Source organism: Lissotriton vulgaris, chromosome 1_1 (assembly GCF_964263255.1).
Source record: "Lissotriton vulgaris chromosome 1_1, aLisVul1.2, whole genome shotgun sequence".
NCBI lineage: Eukaryota > Metazoa > Chordata > Amphibia > Caudata > Salamandridae > Lissotriton > Lissotriton vulgaris.
Genome location: NC_141685.1, coordinates 1653737904 through 1653758451, shown reverse-complemented (window position 1 = coordinate 1653758451; position 20548 = coordinate 1653737904). Strand labels below are relative to the sequence as shown.

The 20548-nt window shown below is 46.5% G+C and overlaps 1 protein-coding gene across 1 annotated transcript in view; it reads left to right on the top strand.

Annotated features, from left to right (window-relative positions):
* The window catches only part of SND1 (staphylococcal nuclease and tudor domain containing 1), a 2099018-nt gene that overhangs the window by 1327718 nt on the left and 750752 nt on the right, over positions 1-20548 (top strand). Inside the window, exon 16 of the mRNA XM_086918876.1 lies at positions 5903-6012. Within this exon, the coding sequence (XP_086775002.1) occupies positions 5903-6012 (110 nt within the window). The remainder of the gene's footprint in view (positions 1-5902; positions 6013-20548) is intronic.

Below are 20548 nucleotides of genomic sequence, written 5' to 3'. Positions count from 1 at the left end.
TGTAAATGCTATTTAAATTACGGTACACTACTCCCTTCGAGACTTGTATAGAAAAAAGATTGGTATATCAACATTGGTTTGAGTGCGATGTATATGCAGTGCTGCTGGAACAGTTTTCAGATTAGGGGTGCTGCTTTTAATGTTAGATTACTGAAGTCATAAGGATTGTGAAAAATCCATGCACTTGACAAAGAAAAAGCGCACCAAATGTATTCAACAGAAAAGTGGTGATGTGTGTAACTGGTAGTGCATTTTACAGCACACTGTCGCAAATATATTAAAGCAAGATGTGGCAGCGCATTGCCAATTATAGACAGCACATGTTCACTGAAATGGGCACTAAATTGGCATGCAAATACAGTTGTACTGATAAAACTATGGAGCACACAAATTGTAATCTGCGGAAAACCGCTTCAAGCAAATATTTCATTAGTACATCCCCAAGTTTATTGATTTGTTTTGTTCTTATTAAATCGTTATTTGTACCACATTTCAGAATTTAAAAAAATGTGCTTTGTGTGCTTTCATCACGTCTAATATACTTGTAAATATTTGTACGGTTCACTTAGTTATTAAAATGTCATTGCGTGCTAGGAAAAAATACATCCTGCCTCCATTCCCTCTCCCTGTTCCCATTAATAACATTGTGATTGGTGGCTGACAGCCAGTTACAATAGCAGTGTCATGATCATTCTGTGACTCGTATGGAAGTTGGAAATTGTGTAGTGGCTCACGGACTTCTGTGGAAAACTACTGGCTGTTTCTGCTTTTTTCTTTTTTATTAAATATATAATTTCCTTTGGTACACTTTAAGAGGAAGTAGATCCTGGGAAGCAGCATATCAGTCCTGGAATGAGCACTTCTTACCAACTGTTAAAAAAAAGTCTGAGTTTAAGGAATAAACTCATTTTCATATTTAGCCAGCCCCACATGACGAGTGTGCACACTTTAAAAAAGAACACATTGGCGGAGTTTGAATACCATGGATTTTAATTAAAAAAAATGCAAGTGAGACAAAGCCATTTGTTTGAAACGCGATTTCATTTTTTTTATGATTGTGATCACCTTGATTTAATGAGCCTTTCCCAGGTCCTTGCAGATTTCCACCCCTTTTTTTATTTTCCCCTTTCTCTTTTCCCTCCTATCTTGGAGTCACTTTTGTCATTAAACATTCCTTCCAAACGCTTTGCTTCCAGCCACCACTGGGGTGCTCTGGGATTAGATTGTGTAATTTGATTACAGTGCAGCCCTTGGCGGCCTTTGATTGTGTTGCTTTTCATTCGATATTCTGTCTTCTGCTACGGTGCAGAATCGTGTGTTGTGCGAGAGCACGTGGGTGGGCAAGCCACAGCTCTGGGGAAATCACTAAGTGTTCAGTAGCTTAATATCCACTCCATGTCATAAAACTTATGCTGCCATTTGGAAGTGATCAAAAATAGGGACTCAAGTTGTAGACAAGGTTCTGATCCTAAATCCAAGCAGCCCTAGTAACGGAGAAGCATTTTTCCGAAGGCATTAAGCTGAATTTAATAAAAATGTGGACACTATCTGAAAATGCAGCTTGCCCAGATAATGCTTTGTCTAATCCTTTTTTTCCAGAATTAGGGCAGGGCGCTTCTTGTGACTAGGCTACCACACTCACCTACCCACTCCGTATTCGGGAACCTTTTTAGTTAGCCATTGGTTTTCTTTTGCTCACAACTGAACTTGTTTCTCCCAGATGACTGCCCCATACCCAGGTTTTAGGAGTATGAATGTGTGATGTTTACACTTACCGTAAACTAAGCCACCAATGTTTGCAGTGTTTGGAGGCTTACAGCCTGATACACTTATGTTTTATTTAGACCATGTAAAATGTAATTACATTTGCCGATGATTAATTTGCCTTTGTGCGGATTCTTGGGTTTCGCAGAGTGGTAGCAGGAGATGGGTTGAACCTTTGTAGTTTTTTTTTCTCGTCACATTTAATTCAATATCATCTTCTAAACTTTCTACATAAAAAAACAAATATTTTTGTTTCCAAAGCACTGGCAGAGCCAATAGGGCATGCTTTATTTTGAAAAACATAACTTGTGAATGCAGCACACGTAAACTGCATTTGTGATTGTGTTTACGTGCATTGGCGTACTGAAGCCATACCTATAGGCTTTTCCAATGCTTGTTCATAGAGGTGTTTCATTTTGAGTGATCACTTCCTTCAGGAAAGATCCATCCTAATGGGTTTCACACAAATCCCCTGTTCTGGACATGCTCACTTGTTTGGGTCGGGTTTTATGCAGATTAGATCAAGAGACAAGACTAACCCATCAAAAAACCGTACTGAGACCTCACCGATTAGACTTAAACCACCACCACCTTCCCACTAGATGTATAGGCTGGATTTGGTTGCCATTTTTTGGGTTGTTTCTAGACAGTTCTTCCACTTAGGTAAAGAAGCATGGTGACCCTGCTTGAAGCACTGATGTGCTCATATCCGCCATATTATTTCAGTGATTTTTGAGTTGCCCTGCTTCTTTGGTTCAGTTGAAGTCTATGGCAACCCCAGAATAGGCTTCACTTTTACAACCATCTCCGTGCTGGTAGCAGGAGACATCCATAATCTATTTTAATCTTTTTGTGTGTCACCTGAAATGAATCAATACCCCGATTCCTTGTCCCTGGCAGTGTATCATTTTGAAATAACATGAATCCTTCAGCATGTTAGATCAAACTCCTGAGAGTAAAGACGTGGCAATATTCTATGGTCCCTCTGGGTTCATGATCTTTGGTTGCCATCAACATTCCCTCCATATCAGAGTTGTCAAGTTGAAATCATTTTAGCTGGCTTAAAGTTGCAGCTTCAATGCATGTGGAAGAGGGTTTAGTGTTTAAGGACCACAATGCGCCACTGTAATGTTGTATCAACAAGCGGGGCTGGTTGTTCCACTAAGCTATGAATTTTGTATTGGAATTGCGACATTCACCAAGGGTGCTTAACTGTACACCACACCTGTTGGCAGTGCTTAGTCTTGGCGACTTCCATATACCTTGTGAACGAGTGTTGCACTCTAGAGTTATCACTGCTGTTTTGAATGTGGGGCACTTCAACAGTAGATGTTTGTTTATAGAATGATTGTGAAAGGTATGTTGTTTGCCCATTTGATCGTTGAGCCCTTGATCATTTGCTCGTTAGATTGCTGTTCAAGTTTTTAACATAACTCATTGTCTACGTGATGTAAATCTTGAGGTCTGGATTGCCACATTATCCTTGTGCAGATCTGTCTACCCAGCCATTCCTCGTGCTCTAACTTTTAATCCGGTAGTAAAAACCCAGTTTGCACTGCCTCGGTTAGGGGGGTCTGAATCTGTGTTTTTTTCTCGGAAATGTTGTTGTTTTTATTTTTTTGCCCTCAGTTGTGGAGCTTGATTACTTGGTCTTCAATGACCTGCTCCATGGACATCCCCCTTTTCCAGAATGACCTCTGATTCCACCTCACTATTTTCCTTATGAAGGCAGTTTGAGGATAAACGAGGGAGTGGTCACAGGTGACTTTTGTGTGGGGCTGCTGACCTGAACCGTGTGACCATGTGCTAACCTGTAACACTTGTTTGTGCCATGCACTTCACTGTGTTTCCATGATTGGGGCGGGGGAGTTCAACTGCTCCTGTTGAGTCATCTAGAGAATTTGAGGGGTGTCCTAGCAATCCAAGCTAACTCATTCATTCTACTCATCAGTGCAAAGCTCTGTGGTATTTTGTCGGTCATATTAGCTCCTGCTCACCAATATCCATGACACTGCAACTTTTATTTATGACCTTCTTTCTGTGCGCCTTTAGAATGCATTAATTCCACAGCTTCGACCTGCTTCACAGTAAAGTAGTCACAGCTGAACCTGTATGATTTAATTATCCTCTTTCGTGCACTTTCTGAACATTGAGAACCCTATAAGTGATGATTTGTGTCCAGTTTACCATCTGATGTAAAAAAAAATTAATTCTTTGTTTGGGTGAAGTTGTACATTTGGTGTGTGGAGGTCAGGCCGTGCCTTGAGGTTATACATGTCTCCACACACCCTGGCAACACACTTGAATCCTGTGAATCGCAAGGCCTGGAAGGGTCATTGGTTGTCTCGGTGCTCTGGGCAGGAGAGTGAAAGCAGGGGCTAGATTCAGATTGGATTCCTGGAGCCGTGGTTGACTATCAGAGTACAGACGTGTGGCTTGAAGGATGCATTTTAGTTCAGCAGAGCGCACAAATAGTGATCTTGGAAGCCTATACCTCGGTTTCTCGTGTTGGCGGACTGGGGTTGATATCTGCGGCGTCTGAAAGGATTGAAGCAAAACCGTTGACATACATGGCTGTAGTTTAAAACGGTTCGTCAGAGCCCAAGCAACGGCTTTGACGTTCCGTATATCTTTTTCTACAAAAGAAATTAAAAAGTGATGGGCGAACCTGCTCTACTGACACGATCTTGGGAACAAACGAATATATTTTGACACTGAACGACGTTAGTTTAACTCCACGGAAATGGTTTCATCGTTCTGAGCGGGAATGACAATAAAACCGTTGGAGAGTGGGTTTGAAAACACAGGACGGCAGGGAAGTATTTGGCGAGTGACTTGACAGTTTGTCTTAATTCCAGTTTGAACCCTCAACACCAGGACATTATCATCTCTCTTTTAAAAACGTAATAACATGTAGAAAAACCATATATATGGAGTGAAAGCAGGGTGGTTTTTAACACAGAGGGCAGTTGACCAGAATTGGTCTATTTTGGCATTCTTGCTGGTGTTTTTTACCTCGTTTGCTTTGGGTCGGGTCTGTCAATTGCAGCCTTCTAATAGGTTGGTTTCTTTAGCTTTAGGCTGTGCAATTCATTTGAATGCTATAGTTTCTGTGTAGCGTGCAGTTGAGAACTCGTCTGTTTTTTAACTTGTGTATTGCATGCTCACAACCTGTAGCATTGTTACGCTGGTGTGATTAAGAGCAAATCCTCGAGGCACATTGCGGGAAGGGGGGTGAGGTCTGATCATGTAGCAGACACACCGTGAAAATCAATTTATAAATGAGTGAAGGAGTGTTGTATGTGTTTAGTGGTAGAATTGTGGATTGGAGTGCCTGTATGAAATAGTTATATTTTTCACATGACGATTATAGAAGTGCATTGTTGGGTCCTTTTCTTTGGGGGTAGCAGAGGGGTTGTAAGGGAGAAGATTGGTGGACTATAGTCCCCGCCACTTCCTGCCAGAGATCTGCCATGTGAAACAAAACCAAGGCTGTTGAATATTTACTCAGATCACCTGAGTGAATTGCCACAGCCAGGGCAGAAACATTGTGGGGCAAGGCTTTGTAAAGTGTGGTGGGTCGTAACTTTATTGACTTGTCCTTTAAGTGTTCTCCTGTACTGTATGCCATACCCTTAGTCTGCTGCTTGGCAAGGGCCAAGTATATCACCGGCTGGTTATGGTCTCCAATACTAATGAGCTCACTCAAGAATTCCAGATTGCACATCAGTTGGGGTCTGTTCAGCCCTAAAGGCTGCTGTCCAGCTGTCTGCGTGTTCATGTGTTGTTAAGGCTGCATTTCTGGCTAGTGCTGTGCATTGCATACTGCATGATTTTTTTAAGTTTGCAGTCTGCAGGTACTGTTCTCTGCTTTGTTGCAAAATATATATTCAACCTAGTTTAGATGCTAGACAAACGCACCCTCGCTTGAGTCACATGGATACTCCCACTTTCAGGTTATCCAGACCCGGTACATGAACTGTCATTTTATCGTCTTGACTTCACTTTGGTGCCTGTTGACGAGTGTCTTTTTGGCACCGCTGATGGAGCACCACTTAGCTGCCTGATTCTGCGCCCTGCTTCTTTGTACATTTGAAAAGCAATAATACAAGATCTTCTCTCCTTTGTTATTCCTCAGGCATAGAGTGTCCCAGAGGGGCCCGAAACATTCCCAGTGGGCCCCAGGAGGGTGAGCCCTTCAGCGAGGAAGCCATGCTGTTTACTAAGGAGCTGGTGCTGCAGCGAGAGGTACGACTGCCTTACATTCCACTTTACTGTCTGTTAATTGCAGTCTAGACACTGATTTTTATGGCACCAAATTCTGTGATGGTGCGGAATGTTATGATTAGCGGTCCGAAATTTGTAGATTCCTTTATTTGTACTTATGTCCCAAAATAATTAATCTGATGCACCCTGTGGCTATATACACAACAACATTTTTTCCTTACATCTGTTATTCACGTACCCACTAACTTTAGTTTATAAACTTGCTAAAATATTTTCTGTTGCCCCAATCTGCTGGGAAAACATTTATCCATAGAATGTGAATGTCTGTCTACTCAATACCTGTTCAGTACAGGATGCTGTGAGATCCATGGCTTGCTGTAAGCTTATGGCCCATCGAATGCAGGGTATTGTGTCTTTCATGAGTGTTGAATGAATAGTTGCCTGCATCAGACTATCTGTAATGACTGCCATGCACTGTTTTTACATCAAAACAGCAAAGCAAATGGCCAGGTAGATTGGTTGTAAGGACCTAATCTAGTACCACTTATCCAATAGATCTAAGCGGACACTCTTTTCATTTAGTAATTTTTACTTCGTCATTCATTTTCAAAAAAACATACATATATGTCCGAACATCGATACCATTTCAGTAGCAAAATTCACATAAAAATACAATATTCAAGACACAAATTAAACGAACACTATAAATGAGACATATTAACACCATATATACAAAAACACAGACAGAAGATGCCTATCTTCACTCAATGTTTGAGGCACCAGTCCTGATATAAAACCAACCAACCAGCAAGGGGCCGGTCAGTGTTTTAGCTGGCCTGCTTGCTTGATTATGCTGGAACCTTCTAAATCCAACGGTCAAAACTCAGGTAGACTTTGTCTGCATTTACAGTCCTGATATGCCCTTCCTGAATCTTGTTCCAACATAGTCAACGCGTTTCAAACCCACTTGTTAAGGGATTCTCCTCAGGACCTGGACTGGAAACTGTCCTGTACTGAAAATTTAGCCTTGACGGAGCAACTGTATTGTCTCTCTCAGGGGCACTGTGGTTCTGTATTTCTTGCGGTAGAAGTGCCCTTAGATGAATCAGAATTTTGGAGGTAATGCCCGATGCTGTATGCTCACAGGGGGAGATGGCGAGGTTAAATCATGATTTGGCTGACGTTAAACGCGGAAGCCGCGAGCGGAGAGATACATAGAGTGCAAACATCGAGTGGACACCCGGCAGGCAGGATCGCGAAGGAATATTCCCCCTGACAATCATGATTTAACCGGGACCAACCAAAACAAGCTTACAGGAGGAAACCAAAGACCACATAAAATATTTTTTTTAAATCACTTGCCCGATACCCAGGAAACATGCAAGAACTCATCAGCAGTATCAGACTGGGATAGGAATGCCAGGGACCAGGCTATCTGGGGTTATAACTTTGACGACTGTTTAGAGTGCTTCAAATCTCAATTTAAGCAGGAACTATCACCAATACATGCACACCTTGATGCTATCGAGACTCACTTAATGACTTTAAAAGATCTGCAGTTAAGAGGCCAAAGGGCACGACTAACGATGGGAATCATTTCATTAGTGACACTGTCAAGCCAACTCCATGAATTGTTTGGGAAATCCTTAAATGAATTATTGTATAGCTTAAACATGTAATTGTTAGAAAAAAATTGGGAGCCAAATGGAGTTTTTATACCTACTTTCCATGGAAATGCGCACTGTTACATCATAGATCATATACTTATCTCAGTAAACGACCCCAGTTTGTCTGGATCGCTTCAGATAGAACCCTTATTACATAGTGACCACTCTGTACTCAAGCTTACCCATAACATATCTTCCTACAAGGCAAATGGTTCTAATCAATTAATTAAGCGACTAGCGGGTTTAAACAGGGTAAGTTTAAAATGGGCAGGCATAACTGGAAACGGGCTATTAAGATCCGTAGTTACTGAGAATCCCAAAGATTTTGATATCTATACTGAACAGGGAGTGATTTTTAAAAGACTTGTAATAGCGTTTCAGAACACTGCAGTAGCATATATACTGATTGCCCGAATCAAAGACCAAAGGTGTAACATTAAGACTCATGGCTGGTTTGATACACATTGTACCAAAGCCAGTAAGTAGCTAAGGAAAGCACTACAGAAATGTCAGAGAAAATGGGGGCACATACAAGAACTAAGAAAGTTCTTTCTATCAGAAAAAAGGAACTCCAGGAGTAGGCTCGGGACAACCTAGTGAGGACAACAGATACAGGGGGCTGCACCTTGTTTTGGAAGACAGTTCATCCCCACCCCCTGTCACTCCAAAACCAGACAGTCACTGCACAAACAGGCAGAGGCACACTGCATGGTTAAACAAGAAAATGGCTACTTTTGAAAAATTTTTATTAAATTCTGAGTTCAGAAAGCCTAAACTTTATTTCTCGGTCTTGTCCCAAGAGGAAGTTATACTTGTAAGATGTTACAAAGCAATTCTCATTCTATCCTGTGGGGCAAGATAGCCTTTCAATAGTGAAAAACGAAATTGGCAGTATTTCACTATCAGGATGTGTCACACACACACACACACACCAGTACATGTCATGCCTTTCACATACACTGCATCCTGCCAAGGAGTTTACCTTGGGCCTAACATATGGGTGCCTTACATGTACAAAAAGGGAAGGGTAGGGCCTGGGAAGTGGGTGCACTTGCCAAGTCGACATAGCAGTTAAATACTCTGCACAGACACAGCAGTGACAGGTCTGAGATACCTTTTCAGGGCTACTTGTGTGAGTGGCACAATCAGTGCTGCAGGCCCTCTAGTCGATTTACAAAAGGGGGTGGTGATGAACAGAGTGTCTGAATTGAGCAGACCACTCTTACCCAGTCCAAAGATCAGGGCTTGATCCATCACCGTTATTTATCTCACTGCCCCATCCCAGCTCAGAACCTGGCTATATGCAAATCAGTCTGTCCCTGGCCCAGTGCATCATGGGAACAGGGCAGACTAAACTACCAAGCCAATTCTTTACCAGAAAGGAGACAAGCTACCGGGGACCGGTTTCTGGCATTTCAGCCTCTTCGGCCCGGCTTGCTTGAATCCTGATGGAGCAGTGAGAAAGGGACTCATGTCTGAGTATACCCTGCCACACCTATAGTGGCCAAAATCGATTTACAAAAGGGGGTGGTGATGAACAGAGTGTCTGAATTGAGCAGACCACTCTTACCCAGTCCAAAGATCAGGGCTTGATCCATCACCGTTATTTATCTCACTGCCCCATCCCAGCTCAGAACCTGGCTATATGCAAATCAGTCTGTCCCTGGCCCAGTGCATCATGGGAACAGGGCAGACTAAACTACCAAGCCAATTCTTTACCAGAAAGGAGACAAGCTACCGGGGACCGGTTTCTGGCATTTCAGCCTCTTCGGCCCGGCTTGCTTGAATCCTGATGGAGCAGTGAGAAAGGGACTCATGTCTGAGTATACCCTGCCACACCTATAGTGGCCAAAATCGATTTACAAAAGGGGGTGGTGATGAACAGAGTGTCTGAATTGAGCAGACCACTCTTACCCAGTCCAAAGATCAGGGCTTGATCCATCACCGTTATTTATCTCACTGCCCCATCCCAGCTCAGAACCTGGCTATATGCAAATCAGTCTGTCCCTGGCCCAGTGCATCATGGGAACAGGGCAGACTAAACTACCAAGCCAATTCTTTACCAGAAAGGAGACAAGCTACCGGGGACCGGTTTCTGGCATTTCAGCCTCTTCGGCCCGGCTTGCTTGAATCCTGATGGAGCAGTGAGAAAGGGACTCATGTCTGAGTATACCCTGCCACACCTATAGTGGCCAAAATCGATTTACAAAAGGGGGTGGTGATGAACAGAGTGTCTGAATTGAGCAGACCACTCTTACCCAGTCCAAAGATCAGGGCTTGATCCATCACCGTTATTTATCTCACTGCCCCATCCCAGCTCAGAACCTGGCTATATGCAAATCAGTCTGTCCCTGGCCCAGTGCATCATGGGAACAGGGCAGACTAAACTACCAAGCCAATTCTTTACCAGAAAGGAGACAAGCTACCGGGGACCGGTTTCTGGCATTTCAGCCTCTTCGGCCCGGCTTGCTTGAATCCTGATGGAGCAGTGAGAAAGGGACTCATGTCTGAGTATACCCTGCCACACCTATAGTGGCCAAAATCGATTTACAAAAGGGGGTGGTGATGAACAGAGTGTCTGAATTGAGCAGACCACTCTTACCCAGTCCATAGATCAGGGCTTGATCCATCACCGTTATTTATCTCACTGCCCCATCCCAGCTCAGAACCTGGCTATATGCAAATCAGTCTGTCCCTGGCCCAGTGCATCATGGGAACAGGGCAGACTAAACTACCAAGCCAATTCTTTACCAGAAAGGAGACAAGCTACCGGGGACCGGTTTCTGGCATTTCAGCCTCTTCGGCCCGGCTTGCTTGAATCCTGATGGAGCAGTGAGAAAGGGACTCATGTCTGAGTATACCCTGCCACACCTATAGTGGCCAAAATCGATTTACAAAAGGGGGTGGTGATGAACAGAGTGTCTGAATTGAGCAGACCACTCTTACCCAGTCCAAAGATCAGGGCTTGATCCATCACCATTATTTATCTCACTGCCCCATCCCAGCTCAGAACCTGGCTATATGCAAATCAGTCTGTCCCTGGCCCAGTGCATCATGGGAACAGGGCAGACTAAACTACCAAGCCAATTCTTTACCAGAAAGGAGACAAGCTACCGGGGACCGGTTTCTGGCATTTCAGCCTCTTCGGCCCGGCTTGCTTGAATCCTGATGGAGCAGTGAGAAAGGGACTCATGTCTGAGTATACCCTGCCACACCTATAGTGGCCAAAATCGATTTACAAAAGGGGGTGGTGATGAACAGAGTGTCTGAATTGAGCAGACCACTCTTACCCAGTCCAAAGATCAGGGCTTGATCCATCACCGTTATTTATCTCACTGCCCCATCCCAGCTCAGAACCTGGCTATATGCAAATCAGTCTGTCCCTGGCCCAGTGCATCATGGGAACAGGGCAGACTAAACTACCAAGCCAATTCTTTACCAGAAAGGAGACAAGCAGGCCCTCTAGTAGCATTTGATTTACAGGCCCTGGCACACTTCAGTGCACTTTACTAGGGACTTACCATTAAATCAAATATGCCAATCAGGATGAACCAATTGTAACAACAATATATACCGAGAGCACTTGTACTTTGACACTGATTAGCAGTAGTAAAGTACCCAAAGCATCTAAGCCAGTAAAACCGAAATCCAGCACAGCATAAAAAAATACGGGGGGTAAAGGCAAAAAGTCAGGGAAAGCCATGCCAAAGATGCCAAGTCTAACCGAGGCAGAAGATTAAAACGGAACTTGACTAAAACATATACCATGGTCTGCAGTAAATGGAGGAAGGAGGCTCGGTCACATTTTGTATCCGGACAAAAGATTGAACAGACAAAAACTGCTATCTGGGCATCCTATTTTTTACAGAATGGGCTACGGGGACCCCATCTAAATAAAACAATTTAAAATCTACTCAAGCATCTGATGCACTCTTTACATGGGTTTTGTTCTTATTTTATTGACCAATCCGTGAAAAATTAAAATTGTACCGGAGCAAATGTCTCCCAGTTGTATTACGTGGGGCACTAATCTTGGGTACAACAAAGAGTAAACAGATCAGACAAGAAAATGCAGTTCTTTGCAGACTCCTAGCAGTCCCGCGATCAACCCCATCTTACATAAGCCACAAAAAAACTCGACCTAATGTATATTGACGATCACATCCATCTCAGTGGCATTAAATAACCTAGTATCTGGTCTAGACAAGGCCCACATTTTACTACAGCCATCATAATGGACTGCCTAGAACTTGACCACTACGAAAAATCTATTGGTTTAGGTATATAAACGTTCTCTTGAAAGAAGTGGAAGACCAATGCAGCGTCTAGATTGAGAGAGTATTTTTGGTAGGTTGTGCTTTATGTTGAGGGCATTGGTATGCTTTAAGTAGGTCTTCACCAAGTGATCAGTGTTCTATCCAGGTTGCGAGGGTTGTTTGGGATGCACTGTTGGTGACTTATCCAGTGTTTCAGGAGGCTGAACAAAAGTTTGACAACAGACCTCGCTTGTGGAAAAGTTCTCAAGTGCAATTGTTGAAGAGCCACACTCGGGGGCTGCTAACAGATTGGCTTGTCCAAGATTGGAAGCGATGGTGAGTCTAACTGCAGTGATGGAACAAGTACGTTAATAATTCCTCCCATTCCAGCCTAGGCATCATCAACCTAGTTACTTTAGTAAGGACTTTGGTTTGCCATAGCTTATAGGTTTATTTTCAGTGAGCCCTGCATTTAAAGGTAATAAAAAAGGGTTATATTTGCAACATTTTTCAGAATGATAATGGCAAGCATCTTAAAGTGCAAGCACGTCTATCAGTAGCCTGCCATGCACTTGCTGCACCAATAGTAGCTGCTCCTCAATAGTATCGGTTGATTGAAATTCTTAATGTTGTCACACAACAGCATTTCAGGTAGTCCAAAAGGCACCCGGAGATTGCCGGTAAGCTCTGAGTTGCAGTGTGGGGTATGCTTATTAACAAATCACTTCAGTGCTGCATTTAGTGCTCCATTAGGTGAGTTTACTTTCCTTTCGCCATTCATTAGTAATTCAGTGTGTTAATTCAGAGTGATGTTGATGGTCTTCATGCACTGTGGGATACGTCCACAGACTTTCAGTGGCCCCTGTGGTTGTGGAAGTGACAACCTGCCTCCCACTGCCGAGCCCCATTGATCAGACCGGAGTGTCTTGAATGAAGGATGAACTTGTCAGTCATTACCATCCTTGCACCCTGCTATGTAATTACATTAATCGTATTTCTAGGATCTACAGTGATTGTTTGAGTGACTTATTGCCCTGAGTCCCTGGTATGACATCCCTAGTATTTGTTAAGATATTGCTAACAGTCAGATGATCACAGCTGCCAGGTAGCTTTGGTCTTCTCTGTTTTGCACAATGATGTTACTATGGCTATTATCGTATTTGCTTTGTAAATAACGCGAGAGCATCAGACTGTAACATTCTTATCACTAGGCTGTACTCGTACATAACCCTGCACTTTGCTGCAGGTTTGGAGGTTTCTGTTTTTTTCTAGATTTGTTGGGGTGGCTTCTCTGGTCTTTATGTAAGCGGCCACCATTGGTTTTCCAGCCCTAAGTGTATGAGGTACCATGCAGTGTCAATAGGCCTCAATTTTCCTACTTTGACTACATTGTGACAGCGTGGTCTCATGCAGCAGGGCTCACTGTAACTTAGTGAGTTAATAGTTGGTGCCGTGCGCCATCAAAACACTGCTCTTTGATGATTCAAACAAATCGGTGTTTGTAGTCCTTTACAGTTATAATAAAGTAATATGTAATTGGCAGTCTTAATAATCTTCCCATCAATCCGTTCTTCTGCAAGAGTTGGAATATTATAGAATATAAGTAGAATATGTTGATCAAACTTCTGTTTGTAATATGTTCAGGTTTTTGCTTGTAGAACACTAGTTCAAGCCCATAGTCGTTCACAAGTAGTTCAATATTTGTTGTCTTATTAGTTGTCACGGTTTCAGACTGCCACATCTTAATACATATGCTTACACTGGATAGATTGTACCACTACATACACAATCCACGTTCTTAAGGAGAAGTTAATTTTTGCGTAAGAACCAATTGCAAATTAGAAACCTCTTTACTCTAATATCTGAAAGAAACAGGTTAGTGTTAGATTCCTTACCTTAGAATATCCCCAGGCGTCAGACTGGGTCTGGAACGTTTTCGGCAGCAGTACCCCTTCGCGTCGCAAGGCGTCGTCTGCGGCTCCGCGTCCGTCGTCTGCATCGTGATCGCCAGGATTACGTCGTCGGAGTACTTGGACGCCGCACTCGCGCACTGACGTCAGTTCTGTTCTGTTCTTTTTTCCGCGCCAGCTAGCGCTTATCCGGGAAGTGCAGTACTTAGTCATTTTTTTACTAACTTTTTTAATCTACTTTGATCACTTTTCAAGTCGACCCTTGACTCGTGGTGTAGATAGGAATGCCTGGTTTCAAACCTTCCGAGGACTGTAACCGCTTGATGTCGGTGACTGACCCCCCTCCCGTCCCCACCTTCGGTGCCTTTACTGTCTCGGGGCTTACAATGATGACAAGTCGTCCCCGACTGCCGGGCCTTGACCTCGAAGGCTAGATGGCAGCGGTCCCGTGAGCTGCTCGAGCTCCGGCAGTCTGCTCCGCACCGTTCGAGGGGGAAGTGGAGGGACTGGTCGCAGAGCCGCGGTCATCGCCCCTCGATGAGTCAACACCACTCGTCGGGCTCCAAGTCCTCAGGTAAGTCGAGGCATTCGAAAAAGATGTCGCACTGCTGACTCCCCACAACGCTCGCGCGATGCGGCCAGGGGTTCGGGCCGCTCCGCTGGAGCCGCAAGCGCTCTGTCCAGCTCCACACCTGATGGTCCCTGGGCTGCACGTGACGCCGGAGGAGAAACGGGACTTCCTCGTGGCCATGAGGACTCATTTCCCTCCGTTGGACCCTGTCGAGGTGCCTTTGGGCTCCGCCGGTCCGTCTGGGAGCCCTAGTGGGCCGGCGGCTCCGGCCTCGGTGGGTGCTTTGGCCCCGGCGCCAACATAGACTCCGTTCCCGGTGCCGCAGGGCCCCATAGGATCCAGTTCTGGAAGCGGGTCGTCACCAGTCGACCTTACGACTCCTCCACTGGCGCCGACCCCGAGGGTGTCGCTCCCGGCGCCGTCTCCGGACGAAGTTGTCCCCAGTCTCAGTCCCAGTCCGGGTCCGGTGTCGGACCGGCGCGGTCTCTGGCGTCGATGGGTGGGCAATTCACCTATGGGGAAAATTATATTGAAGATGCTCTGTTCACACTATACTTTCAGTCAATAATCAAACAATCGTTTTAGTGCTGCTCCATTCTTTACACTTGGTCAGAGTGCCTTGAAAATATAGTAACAGATCTGGTTGGGAAAATTCCCATCCTGATGAAAGTGCGCACTATTTTCAGGGAACTGTTGGTTTCAGTGGTTTTCTTAGATAACAACTCCTTTAGATTGCGGGATCTTTGAAAAGCAAAAATAACTTTATTTTTGTTGATGCATTCTAGATCAGTTTCTTTTTCAATCAGATGCCAGTGTTTTTTGATGATGTTTATTTTGTTTGCTTCAGTCGAATATTTCAACACACGTTGAAATGCTTCTCCACTTTTTCTTGTTGTCTTAAGAGTTAATCTTTCCATCATTTATACTGCAAGAAAGTAGTGCGTTTGTTACCGCATGCACAGAACGACGTGCAGCGTGTGCGGGAGAGTTTAATTTCGTGAAACTCAAGTAAATCCTGAAATTTCTAGCGTAAACCTGATTTATTTTAGAGCATAACTTGTCAGCAGTGTAAAATAAGATCCTGTGAGTAATGGGTATAGTCATGCATATCATTTTTTCACATATAATTTTCTTAGAGATACCATGAATGACCATTCTGGTGTATTTATCTGTTTGATTTAACTAGATAAACGATACTGAAATAATACATGTACGTGGATTTGATCTGAAAAGAGAGAACATTGGTTGAACTGGACAGGATGTGTTAAAAATCTAATGTAGATTTTGTTTGGAACTAATTCGTTTTTCATTTTTATAGACCCCTGAGGAAGGGTCCTATAAGTCACCCGAAATGCATTGGGTATAATTCATGAAACTGATTTAATCTATTGAAAAAACGAAGAAATCATGAAATAAATGATATAAATAAAGGAAATTGAAAAAAATCATCAAAAAGACAACTACGTTTTTATTTTTCAAAGTCATGGATAAGGAACCAACAGTTCCCTGAAAATAGTGCGCACTTTCATCAGGACGGGAATTTTCCCAACTAGATCTGTTACTACAATTCACCTATGGCCCAGCTCCATAATTTTTTCCTGACTACAGGAGATTGATGACGAGGACGACTGGGAGGGGTCTGAGGACCCTCTGGCACTACAGTGCCAGTTGAGCCAGGACAGGCAGGCGAGCTAGGGGAGGCCAGTGGTCTGGACACTTCACCCGACACTGGATTAGTCTCTCCTCCCTCCGTTGCTACGGAGGAGGGGGCTGCTTACAGAGTGGTGTTGACTAGGGCGGCCAATGCCTAGGCTCTTGAGCTCCCTGTCGCGGCCGTGAGGACTAACCTCCTCACTGAGATGCTCAAACTGCAGGCAAGCTCCTCGGCGCTTTCTCTGCCGTTTAACGAGGCCCTCACTGGCGTTCTGCTGGGCACCTGGTCCAAGCCCTCCACAGGCCTTCCTGTGGATCGGAACGTGGCCCGACAACACCGCCCGGCTCCGGGCGACCCTAGCTTCCTGTCCGTTCACCCCACCCCCGAAAGCCTGGTCATCCAGGCTTTTACGTCCCAAACCGCATTCCCGACTGCTCCTCCAGATCGGGAATCCAAAAAGTACGATCAATTTGGGAAGAAACTGTTCTCCTCCTTGAGTTTGGGGATGCGGTCTGGTAACACCGCTTGCCTTTTGGGCCGTTACACCGACTTTGTGGGATACAGTTGTGGAGGTGCTGCCACAGTGCTCGGAGGAGGCCCGGGCAAAGCCCACCCAAGCCCTGGCGGAAGGGCGGGATGCAGCACACTATTCAATACGGTGTGGACTAGACACCACAGACTCGCTGGGTAGGGCGATTGCAACGACAGTGGTGGTTCGCTGCCATGCCTGGCTGAGGTCCGCCAACTTTTCGGGGGATGTCCAGGCCACCCTCTTGGTCATGCCCTTTGATGGCTGTCGCCTCTTTGGCGACAAGGCGTACAGTGCGCTGGAGCGTTTCAAGTACTCCAGGGCTAAGGCCAAGTCCTTGGGCCTAGGCCAACGCCAGCAAACTTCCGCTTTTCGCTCCTTTTGTGGCAAAGGAAGGGGCGCCCCCACACGTCCAGCCAGCCACAGGCCGCAATACCAGGCTCAACGTGGTCGCGGACGTGGTTACCGGGTACCGAGGAACAGCGGCAGGGTCAGTCCACACTCGCCCCTGCAATATCTGCCTCTAAGCCTTCCTAGTCTGGCATTTCAGGCCCATGCGTTGCGAGTGGGGGGGCAGGGTCCGCCATCACCTCCCCCACTGGCGTACCATCACGTCGGACAGGTGGGTGCTGCAAATCGTCCAAAGGGGCTACTCCCTCCCCTTCGGGGCGTCCCTTCCAGCCATTCCACCGCAGTACCACCGCATGTCGGGGGATCACTTGCAACTTCTGCAGGAGAAAGTTATGGCCCTCTTGGCCAAGGGGGCCATCGAACGCGTTCCTGGGCCAGAAGTAGGACGTGGTTGCTATTCCCACTACTTTCTGGTACCCAAGAAGGGCAAAAGAGGCCTCCACCCTATCTTGGACCTTCGGAGCGTCAATGGCTTCCTCCGGAAGGAGACGTTCAAGATGCTGACTTTGGCTCAGGTCCTAGCTGCCCTGGACCCAGAAGACTGGATGGTAGCGCTGGACTTGCAGGACGCGTATTTCCACATCCCTGTCCTGCCGGCCCACCGGCGTTACATGCGGTTCACAGTAAGCCATGAGCACTTTCAGTTTACCGTGCTCCCCTTCGGCCTTACCAGCGCCTCACGGGTGTTCACGAAAGTGATGGCGGTGGTCGCAGCTCATCTGCGCAGATCAGGGGTCTCAGTCTTCCCCTGTTTTGACCATTTGTTGCTAAAGATCGGCTCGCCCCAAACAGTCGGACCCACCTCCCGACTACGGCTGACCTCCTGCACTCGCTGGGGTTCTCCATCAACGTGCAGAAGGCACACCTGTGCCCCTCTCAGAAGCTCCTTTTCATCGGAGCGGTTCTGGACTCAGCGCAGTTTCGGTTAATCTCCCTGAACAGCGGGTTCAGGATATTCATGCTCTGATTCCGATCTTTTAGCCTTTATCCTGAGTCTCGGTCAGGTTGACGCTGCGACTCCTGGGGCTGATGGCCTCCTGCATCCTTCTGGTGCATCATGTCAGGTGGCGGATGTGGGCTCTGCAGTGGGACCTGAAGTTTCAGTGGGCACAGCATCAGGGCAACCTGTCTGACCACGTCCTGATCTCGGAGGGCACTGCGAGCCAGTTGCAGTGGTGGCTCACGAACCGCGATTGGGTCAGCGGCAGATCTCTCTCCCTTCCCCAACTGGAGCATGTAGTGGTGACAGATACGTCCCTCCTGGGGTGGGGGCCACATGGGAAGAGGGAGATCAGAGGCCTCAGGTCTCCGGCGGAGTCCCGGCTCCATATCAACCTTCTGGAGCTGTGGGTTATCCGACTTGCGCTGAAAGCATTCCTTCCCTCTGTCCGGGGAAGTGTAGTGCAGGTGTTCACGGACAACACCACCGCCATGTGGTACTGCAACAAACAGGGCGGGGTGGCGTCGTGGACCCTCTGTCAGGAGGCTCTGCGCCTCTGGACATGGCTGGAACACCAGGGCATTACCCTGGTGGTTCAACACCTGGCAGGTTCTCTGAATGCCAGGGCGGACGAACTCCGCCGCCGGTGCATGATGGATCACGAATTGCGTCTGAACTCTGACGTGGCGCAAGGTCTCTTTTAGCAGTGGGGAGAGCCTTGGTTAGATCTATTCGCCACCGAAGGGAACACGCAATGTCATCAGTTCTGCGCGTTGGAAATTCCAAGGCGGCACTCTCTCGGCGATGCTTTCCGTCGCGAGTGGAGCTGCGGTCTGTTGTACGCCTTTCCGCCTAAACCACTTCTGCCCAGAGTGCTGAAAAAGATCAGGCGAGACCGGGCCCAAGTCATCCTTGTGGCTCCGGACTGGGCATTAAGATACTGGTATCCCAAGCTACTCAGCATGTCAGTCGATCCTCCGATTCGTCTGCCTCTTCAGGAGGGCATTCTGTCGCAGCAGCAGGTGACGGTCCTCCACCCAAACCTGTCCAGTCTCCACCTACATACGTGGAGATTGAGCAGCGGCAGTTGAGGCCACTTGACTTGCCTCCTGAAGTTTGCGATGTGATTCTGGCAGCTAGGCGTCCCTCCACAAAAATGGTATACACCTGCAGGTGGATCAAATTTGTGGCATGGTGTACAGCAAAGGCTGTGGATCCACTCTCTGCCCTCCTTTCAGAGGTTCTCCTCTTCCTTCTTTCTCTTGCCCAGCAGGGCTCTGCTCTGGGCTCTCTCAAGGGCTACCTCTCGGCCATTTCATCCTTCTTAGGGCTTCCTGATCAGCCTTCTTTTCAAGTCCCCTCTTGTAAATAGATTCTTGAAAGGCATCACGCACATGTTCCCTCCTGTTCCCTTTGTGATGCCTCAGTGGGACTTGAATCTTGTTCTAACGTATCTGATGTGCGCTCCCTTTGAGCCACTTCCTAACTGTCCTCCTCTGACTCTTAAGACTGCATTCCTGGTTGCCATCACCTCTACCAGGAGAGAGAGTGAGTGAGCTCCAGGCTCTATCTTCTAAACCTCCTTTCCTCTCTGTCCATCTGGACAAGGTTGTTCTAAGGACTCGTCCTTCTTTCCTGCCTAAGGTGGTCACAGCCTTTCATATCGGGCAGTCCATCACCTTGCCCACCTTCTATCCGCCTCCGCGTCCCTCGAAAGAGGAAGAGCGGCTCCACCGTCTGGACCCAAAACGTGCACTCTCATTCTATCTGGACCGCACATGCCAGTTCGGGGTGGACGACCAGCTCTTTCGTGGTTACGTGGGCGCAAAGAAGGGACGGGCGGTGCACAAGCGGACCTTCTCTCAGTGGGTCGTCTTGTGTATTAGGGTTTGTTTCCTTGGCAAAAAAGGAGCCTCCTGTTGGGGTGCACGCCCATTCCACTCGGGCCGCGGCGGCTACTACTGCCCTGGGTCGGGGAGTCCCCTTGCAGGACATCGGCCAGGCAGCTGCGTGGGCATCGCTGCACACGTTTGCTAGACACTACTGCCTGGACAGCCGAGTCCAGAGAGATGGCTTTTTCGGCAGTTCCGTTCTCCAGGACTTTCTGGTGTGATCTTGGTTTGCAGACCCACCACTGGGGTTGGTATTGCTGGGGTATCTATTCTAAGGTAAGGAATCTAACACTAATCTGTTTCTTTCAGATGCACAAGTTACTTACCTTCGGTAACGATATATCTGTAAGAAACAGTAGTTAGTATTTGATTCCTTTCCTGCCCCACCCATCCTCCCCGTTCTTTGAACCAATATCTAGGGTTAAGGACATCCCTTTCAGGGCCCTAGTTTCATGGCACCTGTGTCCGTTTCTATCATGGCTCAGAGTTCCTGGCGCGTAAAGCTATGTACAGAACTGACATCCGCACACGAGGGCGGCGTCTAAGTACTCCGACGTCATCCCGGCGATCACGATGACCTATGCGGAGCCGCAGACGACGCCTAGCGACGCGCAGGGGTACTGCTGATAAACTTTCCGGATCCAGTCTGAAGCCTGGGGATATTCTACGGTAAGGAATCTAACACTAACTACTGTTTCTTACAGATATATTGTTACCAAAGGTAAGT